Consider the following 22,549-nt stretch of genomic DNA (forward strand, 5'->3'; position numbering starts at 1 on the left):
GTCGTCTATCCTAACTGTCAATCATTTTCTACAAACCAATCACAGGGGAGCACTACACCAATCCTAACTGTCAATCCTTTTTCTACAAACCAATCACAAAGGAGCATTACACCAAGCGCACCGTCGGAGCTACTGACTTATACGAACAACACTTCAACTTCCCTGTGTTACTTGTATTGAATTAATGTGATGTTTTCTTATTAAGTAAAATTTCTTTCTAATACTTTTTCCCTTCCTTTTCACACACTTGCAAGATCAGTAAGAAAAGATATATTTACAATAAGACCGTTTGACGTTAAGAGATTGGGGTTAATTTTCTTCTGCAATCAAAGAATGTGCCAAATTTCTTTAATGTTATTAAAGATAAGAAGTCTGTTAACCCCAGGGCAAGGATGTGAATCAAAAATGATGTATGTACTACGCAAGTTATTGTCAGACTATTGCAGTGTTAGCTCATTGTGTTTCTTCCCTCGTTTTTGCTATTATCACTACACAAAGAGCACACACCCTGTCAATTCAAAGATTACCACAAATAAGACGTATGCAAGCAATTTTAAAATGCAAATGCACAGGCCGCACCTTTCGTGGATTAAAATGTAATCTTCTTCCTCCTAGGACATAAATCTACTCTAACCTTTCCTCGCATTCTAAAAGCGTTTCATTCTGATGTGATTTTTCACATAAAACTACTGTGTATACGGCTCGTTATGAGGAGAAGTAATGTCCTTGGGGGAATCCTACAGCGTGTAACTGTGGGGCTGACCTCGTCACCTCTTGATATTTCCGTTTGAAAAGCTTAGGTCTGACCACTCCGTCTAATTACTTCTCTCTACTAGTACCACGGGCCCTTCTAAGGTATTGTGTAGTTTCCAATCGTCAGACTCTCAGATTTTAAAATATATCGGCAAGAGGGATAATTGAATTTATGAAACTATTGCGTATGAATTATCGCAATTGAAATTTAAAGGGACAATTTTGAATTTAAGGAAGACACCATGGCCGACTAAGCCGGTGGTAAAGAGTTCTTATATTAAACAGTAGCGTCAGAAAGTAGGGATTTACACATTAGCACTCTCTGCTAATTTGTCATCCTATACATGCATAATGAAGACAGAAACTGATGATTCAATAAGACAAGCACAGTTTGTACATGATTTCCAATTATAAGGACGTAAAACTTTAAGCCTGAATTTGTGCTGAACCTTTTAAAGGCAGACTGCAGGTCTCTATAAACACACAGTGCCCAGGGCATTAATTTACTGATGTTTAGATTAGTTGGAGATCTAGAGGTAGTTCAAGGAAATGTGGCCTTCTGTGTCTGCAGCTAATAAGATCATGACCCTCTGACCCGCGGGTCAGTACGTAAAAGCACATTCTAACTCATTTGGTCTTTGTAAGAGAATAACCATTGCTTTATGATTCCCCAAGCGGGTGTAGAGTTGGAAATGGGCCTGCATGCTAGAATGGGGGATAACGGAATTTTACGCGTGTACGAATTGTACCAGTAAGATGTCTGGAGGCTGCTGTATACATAGAGAAGCTGTGCTCCTTTTTAGAGCTACAACTAAAGGGATTGAAAGTCTGAGGCCTTTTCTGTGTATTAGCACATAGACCAATTATTTTGGGTATAAGCACAAAGATGAAAACTTATCTGATTGAAAAAATGACATTACAAATACTAATAATAATTCAGCATACGTCTCGTCCTAAACTCGACCATACAGATCTTAAACTCAAAGTAGAAATGAGCTGATCAATTTTCTAAATTGTTTTTTAGTCAAGCAAACAAAGAACCCCTCCCCCCCCCCCTCAGTATGATAATGTATGTGTGTGGGATCGGAGCGTATGCGCGTGCGTGTGCTTGTAAGAGTGTGTTTGTGTATGTGTAGTATCTATATGACTGTGTAACTTCCCTTTTCAAACGTGATTACGGAAAGACATATGAGAATGAATGTTATTGGACATCTCTCTGTCGGACTTGATTGATTGTCACTTGTAGTTTTAACGCCTAACAATAGATAAGAGCATCGCATACTATTAATATTGATTTTTCATGCTTTCCCGAGTCTACACCGCCTTTCACAGCAATATATCAGTGTAGCAGATTTGGAAGATCCGCAAAATGATGAACTATACCTCTGCATGCTGCACGATTTTCATATGAGATTGAATGAGAAAATAACAGGAACCTTCATTACATTGCTGTAAGAATACAGATATTGCAACAGAACGGATACAGATATTTTTTACCTCCATGAAATGTCATGGAGGTTATATTTTCAGTAGCGTTTGTCTGTCAACAATATAACTCAAGAACGGCTGTTTTTTTATATTATTTCAAATGGCGGCTAATTCTTCCAGCTCTCTTTTCGTCACAAGTGGATCAAACGCATACAATATCTATTGGCATTGCGCCCTCTTTTTTTACGTACATAGCTGTTTTGCGCTATGCAAATATAGATAGTTTTATTCAAACGGCACGCACCAACATCTAAAATCACCAAGGCCCTTCTTAACGAATAAACAGAAAACACATTACTTAGTGCGACGTAAATGTGCTTGCGTAGGAGGAGAGTCTGGTTATAGGTGACAACCGTTCTTTTGAGCCTGACTGAAGCGCGAGAAGATTCAAAGTTTTATCTCCGTTGATGAACGAGCCATGACATAAAGGTTGCGCGGTATTAGCACTGCCAACCCATGGATTATTCCTCGCTAAGCTGGGATGAACCCATCTACTTTCCTAGCTTTGATAACAGTGAGGGGATTGTAGCCTGACACATTGGATGGCGGTGACATATAATCTGTAAATTCTAAAAAGCCGTTTTCAAAGCCTGATTTACCTTACAAACGAACAGGCAGTGCTAAAAAGTGAGAATCACCCTATTGGTTTGCAAAGATCAAAGTTGGCATTTGCAACCCAAGGTCTTCTGTAGAAGGTGATTAACATTGCGGCAAATGCATCTATGTCTCGCCTTTCTAGGGCCATGTACAAGGACTAAACTGTAAATTTCAACACAAAGGAGATATTGGACTTGCCCGTATTTTGAGAGAACAGCACCAGTCTTTGGCATCGAATCGATTCTAGCAACACAGGAGAACTTTCAATCGAATATCGACTTGGTGATGCAGTAAAACTAACACAATGCAAAAAAGAGCGTACTTTTCTCCTTACGCACTGAAGGGATATGCTGGACATAGTATTGACAGAGATTGGCTGTTTAAAGCCAGAAGACCTGATGCTGATTTGCTACTGCCATCGTCGGGCTTATGTCAGCAAATCCCTGTGATGGTGCAGAGGAAAGTTTAGGGAGATATCATTTACAGTTGCAGCACATGATACGCTTGTGTGTTGAAAAGAATACGGTACTCCTTCGCCTCAAATTTATTGCCTCCTTCACTTCCAGCTGTTGCATCATCCAAGCTGAAGCAACTTTTGCTGGTGCGTCAATGCTGACAGTTCAAGTGGTTGTATGTTACACTTCCAGATACACTTGAACATCAGCCGCCCTGCCTTTGAAATGGTAAATGTGTGAAGGAGTGGGTATTTTATCTTTTAGAGCCGTTTGAAAGGGCTATTGTCGCCACGGTATACGACACCTCTACAGTGAAGATCAACATAAGGAAAGGCGCGTGGCCACTTCAAGGTTCTTTGAGAGAGATGAAGAGATAAAAAGTTTGTGTCTAACGAATAGCTGTCTGGATTGAAGTTTCGAACAAAATGTAAGGCATTAACTTGCCCCACAGGATCAGAATCAGGACAGTGACGTTACAACATTAAAAGCGATAACGCTTCACGGTGGCAGAATTTCTGGTAATAGACCACGGGTTTTCTATCTGTGTCCAAGTAATACATTGGAGAAAGCTTTAGAATGTCCCACGTCCTTCAGAGCTGTACAGTATCACATTAGCACAGCCGCCAGCAGTGCTTGCAAATCACAAACCCTTTGCCACAGGTGCCGTAATTCATGTGCCACTAAGGATTTGCCGCTTCAAGGCCTGTCGTATCTTATCAGTAGAACGGTATTCCTTGCCCCCATTTACTCTGCAGAGGTTAATAATGTCAAGTAAGTCACAACATCTGTCACAATATGACAATACGACCAAGTTTCCATCCCGCACAGTTTCAACAGTCTACTTAATAAAACGAATGTGATATAGAAGTGTCTGTACAGTACATTTCAAGATACCCAATTACAAGTTTTGAGGTACAGAGAATACGCAGATTCAAGTACACGGCTATCTGAAGGTCATATGGGAGGGTTTCAAACAGATAAGGCGTCCTTAAATTACAGCATTCACCTTCATCCTGAATGCTGATAGAATATATACTTACAATCCAAACTTAAGTTTGCCTTTACCTAGGGATAAGCTTTTGACTTTACTCAAATAAAGCAGCATGCCACATGTCAGTTATTACAATAAATGCTACTGCCTTTTATTTGTCGCCTAACTTAGAACCCATCGATAGTCTGAAGGTAACAGGAGTTTTAGTATGAAGAGAAGTTTGGTGTTGAAGCTGGGACTAATATAAACTCTCAACAACCTCTGCAGTAGGGACCGTATGTCAGTTAGATCAAACGAGTCTATGGAGGTTTAGAAGTCGCACAGTGAACTACTTCTCAACCTCTGCAGCTCCCGCTGGCGATGAAAAACAATTACTGCTCTCTGAGATTAATTCCCTTGTAACACGGTCCAATCTAGACAAGGATTAGTCCGAAGACCCGCATGTACAGGTAGGTCAGACCTTTGCATCGGACACACTACATCACCCCATCGAGCACCCCTCTCGACGTATCACCCTGATTCTTATCACAACATGATCCCATCTTTAACAACCAACTTTCAGAGGAGAGGTTCAAGAATCAATACCTTAGCGAAGCTTAACATTGATTCGAAACATTATTAGCCGAGAAATGAATTTTGCTTAGCAAATTACTCTGTTTATCTTAACACGATCGGGGTTTTTGAAATTAGAACTTTTGAGATGCGGTCCGAGAATCAATACATTGCCGGGGCCGAAACATTGATCCTCCAAAAATTCATGGAGATACCATGAATTCCTGAGCAAAGTCATTACGTTGCCAACAGTAAAGAATATTACGAACATTACTCTTTTTTGAGAATTAATCAGTGCAGACCTAATGAAGGTCTAAGTTCTGGCATTGTAAATGAAGGAATATGTGGTGTATACAATGAACAAATCTTTCGTAGTGACACTATATCGATGGTGTACAACGAGCATACACTTGTTCCATCTTTCTTTGTCAAATATTTGTTTATCTTGCCCATCGAGTCTACAACACAGAAATCTACGGGTGCTTATATTAGCTGCCAAGAGCAGAGGATTATGTCAAGCAAGATAGGGAATCATATAAGCCCACAACATGGTACTACTATGCTGTGTGTTGGGGTGTTTTTTTCGAAGCCGCCCTACTTTGGCGGTTTAAAGATGTCAGATATTGATGACGCTAAGATCCGTGTTCATCACGTACATCGGTGTGGTCTGTTATAGGTAACGTGCATGGATAGCTTCGATTTTTAGCTCTGATCAGACATTGGCGGCCGTCCGCCCGTGTCATTGGTCTGACTACAGCAGGCAGTGCTACAGCTGCGACGTCTGACCCTCTGCACACGGCACGCTTCCGATTCAGGACGGATAATGGAAATTTCCGTGTTCAGTCCACACACTTACATGTATCGGTGATCCCTGAATAACTAGTATTGTCGGTGCGAGCTTGTAGCGATAGTGATGATCTAATCTCTTGGAAAAAGCATTCATACCTGATGTAATTTACTAATAAATGCTAGTCAGTGTACAGTAAAATTTGCTTGCAAGGGCCTCGTCCAATAACAAGCCTTAAGTAGAAAGCTCACAATTCTTTCATACTTGGACGCCTTTAATCGAATGGTATACGTGGCTGCTAAAGATTTTCCCCAAAGCATTACATGTTTCCGAACATAGCCGTACAAGTGGAGTGTTACATAACGCCGATCACGGGATGATATATGCCTTACAGGGTATATACCTTTCTTTACGTTATCACAAGCAATAATCCTGTCCGTAGCTCCACGTCGAATCTCAACATGTAGATACACGTACGCTTCAACTTCTGGCTCAACTTCTCTTTACTTTTAAAGAAGCAGGGATGAAAATGTGTTGTGAAGCATTCAAGGTGGAATAATGCATTTGATCCCAATAAAGATAATCCCTATCGCCGTGGAAATCTTGGCAAAAAGACCGATATCATCCATTTCTATTTGTTGAGTGTGTGCCTCTACCGTGAAGACAGACCCTTGTACCAGAAGGGTCGATAGGTCCTTACGCACCACATTCAAAGCCTATCCACTTCTAGTACTTCTTTTAACTTTCAGCTGTAAGTTCATTCTATAGCGGTTTTTACATGCCACAAAAGCAATCGAGTCTTTACTGATATCCAAATGTTTTTAAAAAATTTGAGGGATTGTTTCTTTCTGCTAAAGAGCAACATATGGCGACAGCTGCAAATTCAAAATTACAGAGCATCGTGAATTCGACGTACCCATGCACACGCCCTAAAACAATATCATAGCAATAAAACTTTGGTAGAGCTAAATGTTACAGAGCCTGATCTTACGATCCTTCCGGCAGAGATGTGTCGATTGTAATCAGCGTCTTTCGGACCATATGCCTGTGGGGTCGTCAAGGGACGTACACGGTGGCCACGTTACTAGGGTAAAATCCTCGTTGCTATGCCAGACTTTCCCGCCCAAAAGACGGCCTGCCGCGAGCCCAAAACCCACACTAGATTCCAAGAGATGAGTGACATTCATGGAAGTCAAGTGTAAATGAAAACATGCGGTTTTTATCTCAGTTCAATAACAACATCATACAATCCTGTGCTCATCTCTGTAGGCCATATTGATTTGACTATATGGATGAAATCCTCTGGGAACCCCAAAACTGTGAGTTTGCTGATAAAAAATGTCCAAAACAAGTTGCTTTCATTATGAAATCTAAGTGGTCAGGAAGGTTAAACAAATGACTGAACACGCAGAGTATGATATACCGAACAATAGATTGTACATTTTTGCTCTTTCACATCTTCTTTCACTTTGTTAGCATAGGTTGTCCGGTTTATTTTGCGATCTACGGATTTACTTATTTCAAAGAAACCTTGGGCTTAGCATCTTTTGCACATCCATATATTGAAGTTGCCACCGCGTGTCTTTTTATATAATTTTCTCAACATCATTTCTTGTTTTCTTGAATCCAACATAGAATGTTTTTTATATTGCCAATCGTGTTGCAAGAAAACAATGGGTACAGAACTTTAGCAAATTCACTTTGAAACGTTAAGGTGTTAGCATCGGCAAAATGGTCTGTCGATAATGACAATCCATCCACCAACGTGATGTAGCAATGAAACCCTCTTTTAAGACAATTGCTGGTAGGACATAGCTGGTAATGCACCAATAGCAAATTCTGTCGCCCATAAATGTATATTAGTAAATGACATTGAGTAGCAGGAAACAACTCTATAAAGAGATGATTTCCAAAATCAGGTTTACAGCCTGATAGTGTGCACAGCTGGGCGGCTTTACAGTTCTCACACAGGGTCTGTAACGAGGAGCCATAAACTTTTACTCAGGGTTAATGGTGAAGAAGATAATCCTTTTTGCCACGTATTCGTCACGGTAATGCCATCGATCCATTCATCATTTATGCTAAAGTCTTCAGATCTCCTCCTTCGCGAATCTCACCTTCATCCTTTGAGAACGAAGTTATAATTTCCCTTTTGACTGCTGGATTAGCTGTTGCTACAAGGCAGACTCAAACGACTTTTGGCTTTTCAGAAGGGATGCCAAAGTAGTTTTGTGTGACGTCGCAGGTTACTGTTTTTTATATGCTATAGGACACTGGATGTTTTACTTCACACTTAATCTTAAGCATTATCTTAGTATTCTGTAACGAAGTATACTATAGTATTACTTTTAATCCCGCTCATCTTAAATTGATTAGCACCACTGGTGTACTTTGTGAAGTGCATTGATTTGATGTAAAAGGAAACACGCCCTATGGCAGCAAAAATTAATTACCAGAACCATCACTGTTGTGTACGAAAGGCGGATTTGAAATGAATGTCGCTTGTCATGTCATATATTTCTATCGATTGCTATCTTGGATCGATACTTTTTTTTATTTTATGTATAAATTTTGTAGGATGGCCCCTTCAGTTGTCAACAGCTGATGTACATGGGAGCCCTGCAACAAATCAATCAACAAACTAACAATAATCATATACATGTAACATGAAACGTAAATAATCGTACTTATCTGATTCACTCAAAATAAGTCAAACACTAACAACTCAAAATCATAAAGATGTGTCTTTAATAGGAAATAGTGTTTTCGATTTCTTAATTCGTTTCTCATAAGTACGTATACTTGAGTCACAACTTGAGTAATATTTCATTTGTCTCACAGTATAAAAAAGGACATTACATATCAACGCCGTAGAAATGTCGTACTTAAATGTTTGATGGGTGGCTAGTTGGGTGACTTGTGCACGTACTTCACCTGTATGTTGACACGGCTGAAAGAGTTATAGACGTCTTTATGCATTTCTCGCGTGCTAACATCGATGTGAACACTGCGGTCTGTCGTTCGGGCAGATTTGTGTGGTCCTGTGGCCTACTTGTCTTGATAAGGAGATTGGAGCACCAAGCTGTGAATATGAAGGGGCCTGTGGGGGAACGGAAACAGAGCAATGGCTAGTCTATGATAGCCGTCAAATCACAGTGTTTTGGAAAAGATTTGCTATAGGCCAGTAGTGCAGGGTAGCGAGTAATCGTGCAGAGAGACAAAAGATGTAATGGTATTTAAGTTTTAGGCAAGTTATTGTTAATCTTAAACCTGCAAAGGGGCCAGATGCTAGAGTCTACATCCCCCTTCTTCTAAGGTCTAAGGTCTAGCTACAGAAATAGCAAGGGAATCTGCTGGTTCGAATGCCAACAATAGCAGCATCTACAATGATAGACAATAGAAGCTAAGAAAGAAATCACTAAGTAGCCAGTCATGTTTACACGATTGTGACTGCCCGCTAAATGCTTTAAAGGTCTCCCCTTGCACCAAAGCAATCTGTATTTCCAATGACGAGCTTTCCATTCCATCCATTTCCGTGTCGAAGAAGAACACGTTGAATTTTTCATCGGGTGGTCCTCATTGGCCTTGGCATTGATCTTCCCACCGTGGTGTTTAATCACAGTCAGCTCACTTTGTGTTCTGACGTGTAGTGGACGTTTTGCTCCGAGTCCAGGGCCCCGCACACGACCCTACCACCTCTGATACCGCTAGCTTTGCCCCTTCGGACCATCAACTCAGACGACCCAGGTCGACATCGTAATTTCTCCCCACCGACCCAGACAGGGCCTCCGAGCAATCAGGAGGTCATATGGTCCTGAAGCCACAATGATGAATTACAGACACGAAATTGAAAGTCAGCCTCCCCTTTAGTCAACAGGTCCGGCCTAAGCTGAAATAAATCCTGAAATTAATGGATGGCCCTGGCAGGATAATCCCTTATCCGCATCGCTATTGGCAAACGAGGCCGGCGGTGGTGATTTGTAGGCGACGGGGGATGTGACGCTGCCAAGTGCAGGTTTAGAATATCTCTGGTCCGCGACACTGCCGCCGCCAGGAGCGTTCCCTAAGGACTTTGTCGTAATTTTTCTTATAATATCCAAAAATAACTGCATCGTTAATCAACTGAATGCACCTACTCGTTAAGGTCATGTCGTTTTGGTATAAACTTTCAAATTACAGAGATTTCATTTCTTTCAAACAATTCGTGACCTAAGGTCCCTCAGAATTACCCTGAGAGCTATATTCGGCTCGGAAAACATACAGCAATCGATAGGAAGCTGAGCTTCTCTGAATTCTAAAGGAACGTGGAACATTGTCATTCTTAGAACGTCATTTCCTTTCTCAGAGTGAGTTAGTTTATTGACTAACCTTACCTTATTTTCTGACACAACATTGTGTTGCATTGGTCGGCAAAGGACAAGTAAGCAAACCACGATGTTGTATTTAGTCTAATCGTAATCTTAGATAAACTTCTATTCGTCATTTATCTTTTTTAGTATTTGAACCACTGATATTAAGAGCAAAATGAATTTTAAAAAGACGTCTAACAGTCTGTTAGCTGATTAGAATCGCTAATATCAAGACTAAAATATTATTTGAAACACCTTATAGTCTGCTAACCGTTGAAGTGCATTATTTACATCTGGGGTAGTAAACACAGTTCAACACACCAAGCCCCGTGGAAGTGTGTATGTGATTGGGGATTGATTTCCAAATTGGATTTGTTTAACGTGATTTATAATGGATCAATTGTTCAGTAATTACTTTAGGGACCTCGATACCTCCAAAGTCGATTTGCTCTTACTCGATTATCATGCAGAACCTGCCTACCCTGTCTTCAAGCTTCTTTCTGCTCTTCCATCTTTGTCCTGTCTTATCATCAATAACGTGGAGAAAATGGTTCAATCTGCCCTTTTCTAGAAAAGTAAAGATTAACTGTGCTTGTGACACTATACTCTTGCTCACATCAGGACGTATTCGGACTTTTAACATCATTGGGCGAGGGGCTTGTGCCTCCTCCTCCGTATACCATTAGAATCCTGGGAGCTTGCTGCCGGAGGCATGAAAATGGCCAGAAACAACAACACCAACACAATGATATAAAGTTTTAAAGGAAAGGCTATCCATGTGATGCTAGGAACTGTGAATGCGACAAGTTATGACTTATCAGGTAAATCAAAATGACCTACTCTTGGCCTTTGCCAAGGTTCATGCAAAGCCCCCCCCCCCCAATTCTATGGTACAACCCTCGCAGAATTGGAAAGAGTGTTGCTCTCCTTTTGTCGATACGTGTTGGTTCATCGTTACAACGATGAACCAACACGAACGGATTACTCAAAATGCGAGCGTATAAATGAGAGAAGGCCTGGAATACAAACAGGATACAGACTACGTTTTCTCCTTCTATATACTAAGTTGAAGACTATCAAAGGCCAATATTTTCTGTACAATTACCCTAAAATGTCGCATGTTGTATAAGATAGTACTATTAGTATTTCCTCGTTCAATGAATGAAGGAACGAATTCAATGAAACGTATTACTAAACAAACGTGTTAAGCGACCAAAGACTGTAATACAACAACTCATTTCTGCTACATGGATTATACATGACTTTTATCTATTGCCTGTGATTTTCGTTTATATCATGTATATCTAACTCTGAAACGTCTGTGATCTTGTTCAGAATTTCTTGAACCTAGTAGTTGTGCAACTTCTGATTAAGTTGTATTTCTTTTATGACAGTGGCACACTGCCATGTGACAACTCTTTGATTTCGTCTCTATTCTTATGCAGTTTACATAGATTTATACATATAACCGTTTGTTTCTATTCTCCATGCTTTCACCTATCTATCTCTTATTGTTACTGATTAATTGAGAACATCAGTTTCTTATATCATATTTCATAGTATACGTTTTCCTGCGTTTTATTACAAAGCTTGGTGAAACAATCCCATGGTTGTTAACCTTACACCAGCGCATGTAGCTGATGTTTGTGTATTCCCCAGCCGGCCATGTGCGGGTGGGGTAAAAAGGTTTCCTGTATCCTCTCGATAGTCAACTTCCTGCGCTCAAACTACCTCCATTTCCTGCAGTAATACCATCATAAACATGTTGGGATCCAGCCTTTCCTCGGGGAGACATTTCAAAGGAAGGCTTTCAAATTTAGGGATCAGACATCGTCCATCTTTGAATCCGACCTAAACATAGGTACATATAACGGCACAAGGTTGTCATAAAACGGGTTTTCCGTCGAGAGATTCTGATACAGTCTACCCCTATTCCGCGCCAACTGAGAGACATCCGAATCTCTTCGGAGATGCAGTTTTGACATCAAGTCATAAAGTTCGCTGCCAACGTATTGTAAAAACAGTCTTGTAATAAATTGACTTCCTTTAGTATACTTGTTATGGTTGGGAGATAAAGAAAGATCATCACAGAGTTTTGAACTGTCGTAGATCAGCTGGAAACTTGTGCCAACTGCCTGACAGAAAAAGCAGGTAAGTTATGGCAAGGGCATCCTCCGGCGTGCCACTGCAGGAAAGGCATGTAGTGCCAAATGGTTGGATTATTCAAGCTTTACAAGTTCTCCTTACTCAAGTGCTTATGGTTGGATGAAAGTATCAAAGCACTATGAGTTAGGCGGTTTTTTGGTTGTAAAACGCCTGTAAATTGGTTTAAAAAGCGGCAGTAAAATCTTCTAGTTCTTATTTGACATTTGTATGGAGTATTTCTATGTGCTATTCCTATGTGCCTTTAAGGGCCTCAACATGCTGGTTTGATACACGTTTTGCTTCTGAATGCAAAACGTACACGCTTGCAATGTACGTAGGTAGCATCAAAATACAATTACGACAGCCATAAGTTAACTATGTTGCTGTCACTTTTCATCAATATTTCCAGAATAAGTAGAATACTAGTATTCTCTTATACCCCAGCCACTGAGTGCACTCGGTGGTTAAGGCATATCTCTGTACTCTTATCATGCTGGCCATGACGTCATTTTTGTTCATTTGGCCATCAAAATAATCAGCCAATGTCAAGCCAAACTCTACCCCTGCTGAATATTTACCCAAAACACAACCAGGGGCGTTCTTGTATACATGAGAGGAGAACTGTTCTGCACATTAGTAGGGCGTGGTAATTTACAAGCAGTATGAGCCTATTTAGAGAAGAGTCTCGTTGTAGAGGATAATCCTAGTCCTAAGTCGACCCCAACTCTAACCCTGGGCCTACCCTGACCCTAAGTTCATTCCATGGAGCAAAAATCTGACGGAGAAGTGTTTTGGCTCCACGCCTATCCACACCGTCATCAATTCGTCTATAGTTCCAGGCGTTCTAAATTTATTCAGCATGTGTATTCAGCGGCACCAGCAACATGTAAGCTCACAAATACATGGTACTATCCCAAAAAACAATACTAAATGAAGTATGCCACGATTACTCATTTATAGATTTATGAGTTCTTCTCATCGAGTCATGTACTAAACTTTATATTATTAGCAATGAGGTTATATTTCTAAGGTCCAGCGTTGTATAACTTCTATGTCATCAAAGTGAGGTCAATATACTCCAGAGTGCTTCACAGATGTCAAATAAGGGCAATTTAAATTTGTGCCAAATGCAAAGTATTAGGCGGAATTCCGTGCTAGAAAACGATCGCAGAGAACATCACTATGTTGCTTCCACCACAACTACGTTATCGAAATATCTCAACTTCGTGAAACATAGCCTAGCATTTTCAACGATAAATTTTGCAAATCTCAGCATTCATTTCTGTCACAACTGCTAATCTCCAGAGGGAAACAGTTGCCAAAAGTTTGTGATCAGTACTTATCTCGTTCTAGTCTATCGCGCCCCACGTGATTTCAAAAGCTTCTCATAACGCACTTGTTTCAATTGACCCGTTGGACGAACTCATTTTGTCGGCGTGACCCCAGAACCCCCGGTAAACTTTGTTACCATGCCGCCGCGTTTTAGCGCCGTGTAATTCCTTATTGGGTGGGATGAAGAAGACTGATGGTTGTGATATAATGGGGTCGTTTTCTGAAGGGAGTTTCCATCCATAAAAAGGGCAAGTTTTCCCTGTGGGGACTGGCAGCCCGTTATCTGCACGGAGCGGACCGTTTGTCTCTTCTGACGCATCAATTCGTTAGAGGTTAGACGAAAGGTGACTTTTGTCAGCCTAATGTAAACATGAAGAAATGTAAAGGTGCTCCAGAAAAGCAGGCGAAGAAAATGCAATGAGAAAAATGCCTCTGCAATTTTCTAGACAAAGTTCTAAGATGGCATTGAGAGTACATTGATTCATATTCATGTAGTGTAAACAATGTAAGGAAAAATGAATAGAATGGTCTTATGACTGCATGTACAAATTCCCCAATAACATGGCACAATCTATCGTTGTAAGAAAAGCTGTTATGTTAAGATGGTATGAACAATGCAAAACAACCGTGAATGATGTGTAGCGAAATTGCACTATTTGCAGTTGACTACAGCTATCTGTAGGATATATGCGAACATCTCATATTTATTGCTTCAATGCATCATAAAAAGCGATCGGCTTGCCTGAATTACTTCTCGGCTTTCAATGCTATATCCCACTGGGTCTATTACATGTTTTAGTGGTGTTCGCGTTCAGAAATACAAATGTTCTCATTCCACACATCCCAGCCTAATGTTCACAGGAAATTTATAGTGCTTTTTGGGATTCCTATAAATATGTGGATAGCGTCCAAATAGAATGCAGGCAACTGTTATTGTCAATTATTCAAACTGCAATGTTAGCGGTGAAAGAATGAATTGTATCATTGTTTTGCTCATGCTCCTAGGCTTACTAAGTGGATTTCCTCGCAAAGCTTCTCAAAAATACCAATCTCCAGAGTAGGTCTTCTTGAATAAGGTAACCAGGCACATAATGTGGGTCCTTCTTGAATGAGGTAGCCAGCCCCATAAAATTCGAGATTTCACGAGAAACCACCAATGAAACCACCTCCCTTAGACACCAAGCAAGCACGCTCCAATTTATAGCTCTGTATATCATTTGCACTTACGTGATTATGACGTATACATTGTCCGCCATGTTGAATGGTTAAACCTGGAACTAGATCGAATTGTTGTGGTGGCGGTTAGGGTATTTTGCCCATATTCAGCCAAAAATTCTCGAATCAAGTTCCCTGACAAGATACCAATCTTGTGCACTTGTGAAAGGCACTCTGTACGATATTCCTCACTCTAAGAATGGGTGTAAGAATGTGTACCTAATGTTGCTTTATCTTAGGTAATGGCGATGGAAGGTGACTTCTAATACCGTGCCCATCAACCCCCTGGCTTTAAGGCTTTAAAAAGTCGATGGAACTACCCTTACCTTATTAAGCTTATTGAAGTTTGTTTGTGATATCTTGACTGTCCAGAAGCAAATAAAGAATGAAGTGGTATGTATATACATATGCATAATCACAGCCACATAAATATTGAATAAATTATACGCTTAACTTTTCCAGGTTCAAAACAAAACTAGTGTGTGAAAACAACCTAAAAATTGACATCTGCCAAAATTGAAAACAAAGTAGACGTGAGATGCGTATGAAATATTCCTGTCAGACGACACTATCTAGTTGACACTGTTATCTGTCTACTGACGTAGGTTTGGGGTTCCTGTTTCCGCGGTAGCGTCCCTCCGCGCCGGATTGTGAGTTTTTTATTAGGTCGGGGGAAAATCAATATAAAAACATACCCAGCATTTTACACACTGTTAGATTAGATTAGGATTTAAAAATATAGTCAAGCCCGAACCCTAGCCACACTTAGGTGCCGTTTTCTTAAACCTGAACTAAAGCCTGTCTGTCTTGATATTGCAGGTTCAATATTTACTTACTTCTAATTTTGGTTCATGCTTTTAGGTTAGTATATATATGAAATGATTGAAATATTGCAATCATTGTCTAATGTTAGTCGAAGTTTTTCTGTCTTTTATATTACATAAACCTTGTTATTATTTTCTGTCATTGTTTACATGTTACTTTTAATCTATCACTTACAGATATCTTTTTGAATGAAATTCTGTTTTAAGTAATTGCCAACACAAAGACAAAGATTAAGACAACACAGCTCCAGAAATTAGTGGAACATACATTGACGTGTTGTAGATGGTGAACGCGTGAGCCTAGAAGTGAATGAAATGTGCGAAATAACCCATGGTGCCCCCCGTCTCTAATTAGGGATGGTTGAAAAACTCTTATCTGTATTCATTCTTTCACTACCCTCACAAAGTACGATTCTCTTTCCAAGATCTTGATTTTATTTAGTCCTTTAAGCTTGACAAATTCGCTGCTGTGCGGTCTTTAATTTTCTTTCGTGTTGGCAATTCAAATTTAAGTCCCTCTTCATAATGAAATTTAGCAACTAATATGAACGCTCAGTATATGTACATTTGTCATTTGCGAGCTCCTGATATATATTTGGCATTGTGATTGTGTGGGGATTTTTCGGCCCGAGGGAAGTAGTGGCACAATGCCAAGGACTGCTAGGTAAACTGTGGAAAATGGCCAAAACACAAGAAAATCATTCAATATCGATCCTTGTGTAAATGATGTCGACTAATGTCTATATTTCTACGCTATATTTTCAGGAAAACGTGCAGGGAGGGATTAGACGCAGCAGTCCGACGTGGTGCGATTTGTGCCCCCCTAGCGAGTCGGGGGAGTGTTGCCAGCCGAGCACCACCACCGAGCGGCCGTGCTACGATTCAGGGTTGTCCCCGTCGACGGACCGGGGCTGTTACGGACAGGCCAGCGCGGTGGAATGTCACCAGCACGTCCACGAGGAATACCACCAACATCACCACCACCACCACCACCATGACGACATTTCCGGCTCCGAGAGCACCTCCGACTACTGGGGAAGTCCGGAGAACGGAACGGAATATGTAAATGAGGGTGCGGCCGCGTCGTCCTCCGAAAGGAGACTGTCCCGTTGCGAAAGCTTTTGACCTCACCCAGGGTAATAATGACCGGAAGCGGACCACACTCTGTTGCTATCTTGGACAATATCTGGATCCTTCTTCCCCCTGTCGGGACGATGTTTCAATATTTGCGGCATGCATGGGTGATTTTCGTGTCAAAAATGACTGATGCAAACCCAGTACAGATCGATTCTGGCAAAGTCAGCTGATGTCTATCAAGATATCGTCTCTCCATCGGCTGACTGGCAAAGATAAACCATTTCCTACTGTAATATAGCAACTCAATGATGCTGCATTACTGCACTGTGATTCAAGACTTAAAAGGTCATGTCCAGAAGAAAAGAATCTTTTCACATCTTCACACCATCAAAACTGATTCGGACGTAAACAAAAAACAAATGACCTCCAAAAGCATCGAAACAAATAGAATACGCCAGATGGAAGAAAAGCCAGAGGAATCGATCGATTTGGAGTCGGGGAAAGCTTGTAAATTCCTAAATACTTTCCATAATCCTGGATAGAAGCAATGCCAGCGAAGGATGAGGCAAAGAAAATGAGCTTGGTAAGCCGATAGTTCCCTGAATGGATAATTCCCATCATGCCCCTGGAGGCCTGATCATGCGCAGAAGGGTGAGCTTCCTCTGGAGGACGCGTGGACATCCGTGGTGCTCTGTCGCTCGTGCGAGGAGATCGAGATACTAACTCGGAAAATCATCCGGACGGGAAACTATTCTACCCACATCGGACAACTGTACATGTAGAAATTGAATATATATATAAATATACATACATGTATAGAACGGACCTACATGTGACTTGGAAGAATTATTATTACGTCATTTGTGCAATTCAAACTTTGTCTCCTTCATTCGGTGTGCTTTTTCCAGGATCTACATTCCTTGCCTTTTTTTTAATAATTGCGCCGTGTTTTTTTTTTTTACTCTGCAGCTTAATTGTATGCCGAAGTGCGGAAAATGATAAATAAGCGTTATCTGTACAGGGATTGGTCGGAATGTCCACGATATCGCCCTTCCTGTGACCGTTTTATAGTGCCATACATACATGAACTGTTCATTGAGTCATCGATCCTGACGAGAAGCTGCCCCACCCCAGGACGAACAGGGGACACTACCAGGCTGATGGCTGATTTCCTACTGGCTGGCCCAGTCTTCATTACTTCCACATCCGATCGAATTTCCATCAACAGTTTTCCATAAAAAGACTCAGAGTGTTGTAAGCCAAATCAGACCGACTGCAGATGATTTGGCACCGAATTCGACGTATATATCACCTACGAAACAATGTTCTGCTCACTGTTCGTAGACAAGATAAGGGTCATTTGTATGCGTTATGCCCTGCTGGAAACTTGACCTTTCACCCTCGCGTGAAATTAATCTGACCGGTTTCTATGGAAACCGACGGGCGATATCAGTGTATAAATATATATGCAACGCATCTTGTACCGTGCGGGTTTCAGGAAAGGTCGAAACACGGACAGGGCAGTTGATAATGCCTTTCCTCGTAATGTGCTCTAGCAATGGTCTGTGAACCGATATAGGTATTGCTTGATGAAGACATAGTGATCGCAGTAATTCCGGTCTGTTTTACCTAGCTAGTACTACTGTGACTGTAGTTGTGAACAAACCAACAACACTACATGGTGCAATATTGGTTTTGTACGGATTCACGTAAATATTTTCATGACAGGTTGCCGTAATTGGGACCTGCCAAATTTAATGCCGCGAGATGGGCTGACTGTCGTTATACGCTACGCAGTGTCATAAACTACTCTTGTAATGATGGGGGAATCCAACTAAGCGGGTACCAAATCTACAGCTACTCTATCTCTGACATACGCCAGTGATACTTTGTAGCAAGTAAAAGACCCAGTTAATTGGTTTTGTGGAAATAAAAAAATCATGGCGCAATTGCAGAATCTGCCTTTTCTTACGACATCACCTGCAATAACGTAGTAGAGATGTATTGAAAATTGTTGCGAGTTACACCACCTACAATAACGTAAAAGAGGGGTGTAGAAAATAGTTGCGAGTTTTGCTTTATCGGTATATCTGTGAAGCTTTTCATCGGGCATTTGTTTCGTCGTAAAATATTGCTCCCATTTTAATAACCATTCATGAGGTCGTTCCGAAACTAATGGTTGCAGCTTGTAATTTTCTGAAGAAGAGAAATTTATGATCCTGATGTAGATGATGGTGCCGTCAGTGGGACGGAATTCCATTACAAACCATAATTACGCCTACATGAAAACTTTATGTTCCTGCTGGCAAGTTCGTATGAATTATGCGGTCATAACTGGCGATCATTAGGGAGGAGTTGGCACCGAAATACAATTTTCTGGCTGGGAGGAAAAACCTTTTGCGACTTAAACCCTCTCCTTTGCATACTGATCATCGCGTAAATTCTGCACAATCGCGCGATAATCTAGAAATGAAGGAGCCATTAGAAATATACGGTTCAGGTGGTTCTCTAACGGCCCTGTAAATTATGTCGACACAAATCAAGGAACAGATCCTGCCGTATCCAGGAGGCGGGGTGCCAGAGATGAACGGGAGATGCCAGTTAATAATTAAAGCACGCCGTTTAGCCTGTTGAACATAGGCTTTAGCCGCGCGACGAATCGTGATAAGAAATGTAATTTCGTAGAAGTCAAGTTGAGGTGCAGGGTCTGTAGTTATATTCTGGAGGAGGGAAGCAATGCATTGAATAGGAACTAAAAAGTTGCGTTCCCTGGAAGCTTCCGTATTAAAGTACTTAGTAATCCAAACCCATGGTTACCATATATAGTTTTTAATGAATAAATCAGGAAGATTTAAGTGTTGGAAAAATCTTTAAACGTGGAACATGAATTTGATTTTTCATAATCAACGTTTCCCACTTTGATGCTAAGTAGTATACTTCAAATCTATATCGGTATCCCGTCATAAAAAGGAAATTAGATAAAGAGTTATGGAAAGTTTTTCAATCATACATTCTATTTTACTGACTAGTTACTAAACCATTAACAGAAAATCAATAAAAAGAAAATTAATGATATAGATAACTATTCTCCATCAGAAAATGATGCTAAAGATATGTATCTTTTTAAACTCACCCCAATTGGTACGTCATGGGACGTTATGGACGGTGCTTGTCCTTGTGTACCCTCACGCGAAGGGCTAACGCTCAAGGGCACATTCCATGTCCCCGCAGACGACGTAACGAGCATGAGCCGCCATCTTGGATTTTATCAGTACTCTGGGCATAACAGAATCACTCGTCCATTTTCCTGCCGGGATCAGATTGATCTCTCGTGTAATGGTCTGGTGTGGCAGGTTTTACAGGTTGCCACTCAGAGTGACATCACAGGTAGGTGTTCACGTCCATTTTTTTTGTAAAAAAAAAGGTGAAAATATCATAAGTAAATAGGCGGCAATCACTAAAAAGCTTTGGTACAAATTAATTCAATATTTCATCTTCTAAATGACGTCTAAACGTTAGCATTTCCTAATTCTCGTCCTCGCCATTGCAACATCTGCCGATTAAGTGTAATTTCATGGCATTTGATTTCCATTAATGTACGAAGATTGCGGTTGATCGCTCCGGTATCTCAGTTACATTCAGTAAGCCACGGAGACGGCGGTATAAGGTAGACCGTACGTACACCACCCCGGCTGTAAATGGTTTATAAAGCTCGCTTAATCTCTTGGCGATGCATAATGGAACAACCCTCACGCAATCATAGTCGGAGTTTCAGCACCTTGGACAGTATGAATGGCCACAATCACGCAAAAATAGCGCACAGCTTCTCCCAGGAGACCTACAGACATTCTCGTTTATCATGAGATACGTTTCTTGTTTGTCGGATTTAAAAATCACATCAATTTGTATATACAGTGACAAATAAAAGCTTGTTAGTCGCTTAAGATGAACGTAGACGCCGGTAATTATGCCGTAAAGATGGCCGATCTCATCCCAAGAGACGGAGGTATGCACAAAAATGATCAAGTGATTTAGAATCACCTTGGAGGAAAGAGACAGCAAAATACGTATTTACAATAAATCTCTAAATAAAACCGGAACTGCAAGAGACAGCGTACCACTTGATACGTAAGGTTAAAGAAGAATTCAAGGATTTCTGGTAATTTGGGGTTTTATTTTCATCACGTCTATGCCAAAGGATGCATGCTTTGAGTTCTAAAAAGATTTTCCTTCAGAAATTGTTTGCTATTAACAAAATACTGATTTGGGCGCATCGCACAGAATCATGAAGCGTACTGGCCGTTGTTTGAACCCCTGTGTAGGTCTAAAGGAAGCTTGATAGTTAGTTCATACAAAAACTGACGTTTTGAGCCAGGATTACAAGCAGCTTTTCCAGACGCAACTTTATGTTTACCCTGCAAATACTCCTCCGTACATCCTTGAGAACCAATCTCCCCCCTGGGGTTAGCAATGGACTGTTCCATTAGAAACACCTAACGTCAGCAGCGGTGATAAATACCAGCGTGGGTGCAGTGAGCGGGCATGTGACAAACATGACGGCCACGGAGATGTACACTTGCCGGATCTAGCGCTCCCAGGGTGTTTATTCACCTCGCGACTCCTGCACATTTGCCGGGAGAAAGAAGCTTCTGTGGGGGGAATTCCGGTGCTGGTGCAGTCTTCTCACGTCTGCGTATACAACCAGGATACATGCCGCGTACCAACTCTTGTAAGAGATGCCATGCGGGGTGACGCATGTTATAAATCCACCCGCCACAATAGACATTAGTTTACCCGCTTGGAAACTCCTGGGATGAAGCAGGCTGCTAAATGGAACCTTTATTCCCCTGGAGTTCACGAATCTGTCAGTACCGGGGCATGCTGAGAGTAGGAGGGCTTGTACAGATCCATCCTATAGGTCAGCGTTCTACGGAGGATAGGGGGCCGACCTTTTGACCCGAACCACTCGCAGAAAACGCCGGGCAATCCGAGAGAGAACGGCTTCCGGAGGTAGGCTAACAACCTAGCTTAGTACTTCAGACGATAGATCAAAGTCTAAGGAAAGAGGAAACCTCTCTAAAGGTTGTGATCTCCGATGGCTGAGTAATATTAGCAGCCTTTTTGCGCCGCACGGAAGAAGCGTTTCGTCGCTAAAAATCAAAGCCATTTGCGTGAGCAGCGCTGTTCCACTCTTCCCATGGGGCTGTTGGGAAAAGTGCGTCGTGTCAACTTCAATTTGATCAAGGGCTGCACGCAGAGTACTTGTTAAGGTGTGTTATCAGTTAGCGCCGGCCAGTACCACAAAGTGACAAAAGGAGGGGAAAATTTGACAGTCTCGCACATCGAAAGAACACTCCCTCCTTTGTTCTCACTGTTGCTAGACAGTTTACCCTTAAGTGTTTCTTTCATTTACCGTTCAAGAATTCTTTTGCTTGCATCCAGTGACGTGTACATAATACTAAAATAGGTATTTAGATTAAGTTAATTTACATTGTCTATGCCGCTGCCATATGACTTTAATTACTAGTTCATGCCATATGGCAGTGAGTCTCTTTGGCTTTGCAAAAACCTGTACATTTACATATCATAACATAACGAAGCGATACCTTAATTAAACGTGGGTGGCAAACCTTCAGAACCAACAGCTGTGACTCTTGATCAAGTCAGAAGGGGCGCAGACAGGATTTAGGGACGAACAGATACTGTAAATGCGTTTAAGTTCGCTGGGATTTAATTTCAAGGTGGCGTGAATTTTTTGCGGTGGTTTTAAGTTCGTGGTAGCACCATGCATTGTAGTCTCTTATTGCGATGGAAAAATGTTTGCGGTGGTTTGAAGTTCGCGGTGAAGCGGCCAGCGCGAAAACCGCGAACATTGAACCACTGCGAAAGTTTCTGTATTTACAGTATATTACAGTGAGTTTAAGTAAAGGGATTTCAAAAGGGGGTGGGTGGGATTGCGAACATTTACATTTTAATTCAATCCT

General features: G+C 41.2%; 2 protein-coding genes across 14 annotated transcripts in view; both read left to right on the forward strand.

Moving 5' to 3' along the window:
* The window catches only part of LOC118431387 (nectin-4-like), a 129,001-nt gene extending 110,485 nt beyond the window's left edge, over positions 1–18,516 (forward strand). For 12 of the 13 annotated variants that reach the window (XM_035842560.1, XM_035842558.1, XM_035842557.1 and 9 more), the window contains one exon: positions 16,254–18,516. In XM_035842560.1, the coding sequence (XP_035698453.1) occupies positions 16,254–16,613 (360 nt within the window). In that variant the 3' untranslated portion in view covers positions 16,614–18,516. The remainder of the gene's footprint in view (positions 1–16,253) is intronic. The other variant, XM_035842571.1, reaches the window with a different exon arrangement.
* A 2,566-nt stretch (positions 18,517–21,082) lies between these two features.
* The window catches only part of LOC118431389 (hemicentin-2-like), a 99,591-nt gene continuing 98,124 nt past the window's right edge, over positions 21,083–22,549 (forward strand). Inside the window, exon 1 of the mRNA XM_035842574.1 lies at positions 21,083–21,575. The gene's annotated coding sequence lies outside the window, so the exon portion shown is untranslated. The remainder of the gene's footprint in view (positions 21,576–22,549) is intronic.

The sequence above is a fragment of the Branchiostoma floridae genome, chromosome 15 (assembly GCF_000003815.2).
Source record: "Branchiostoma floridae strain S238N-H82 chromosome 15, Bfl_VNyyK, whole genome shotgun sequence".
NCBI classification, from domain to species: domain Eukaryota; kingdom Metazoa; phylum Chordata; class Leptocardii; order Amphioxiformes; family Branchiostomatidae; genus Branchiostoma; species Branchiostoma floridae.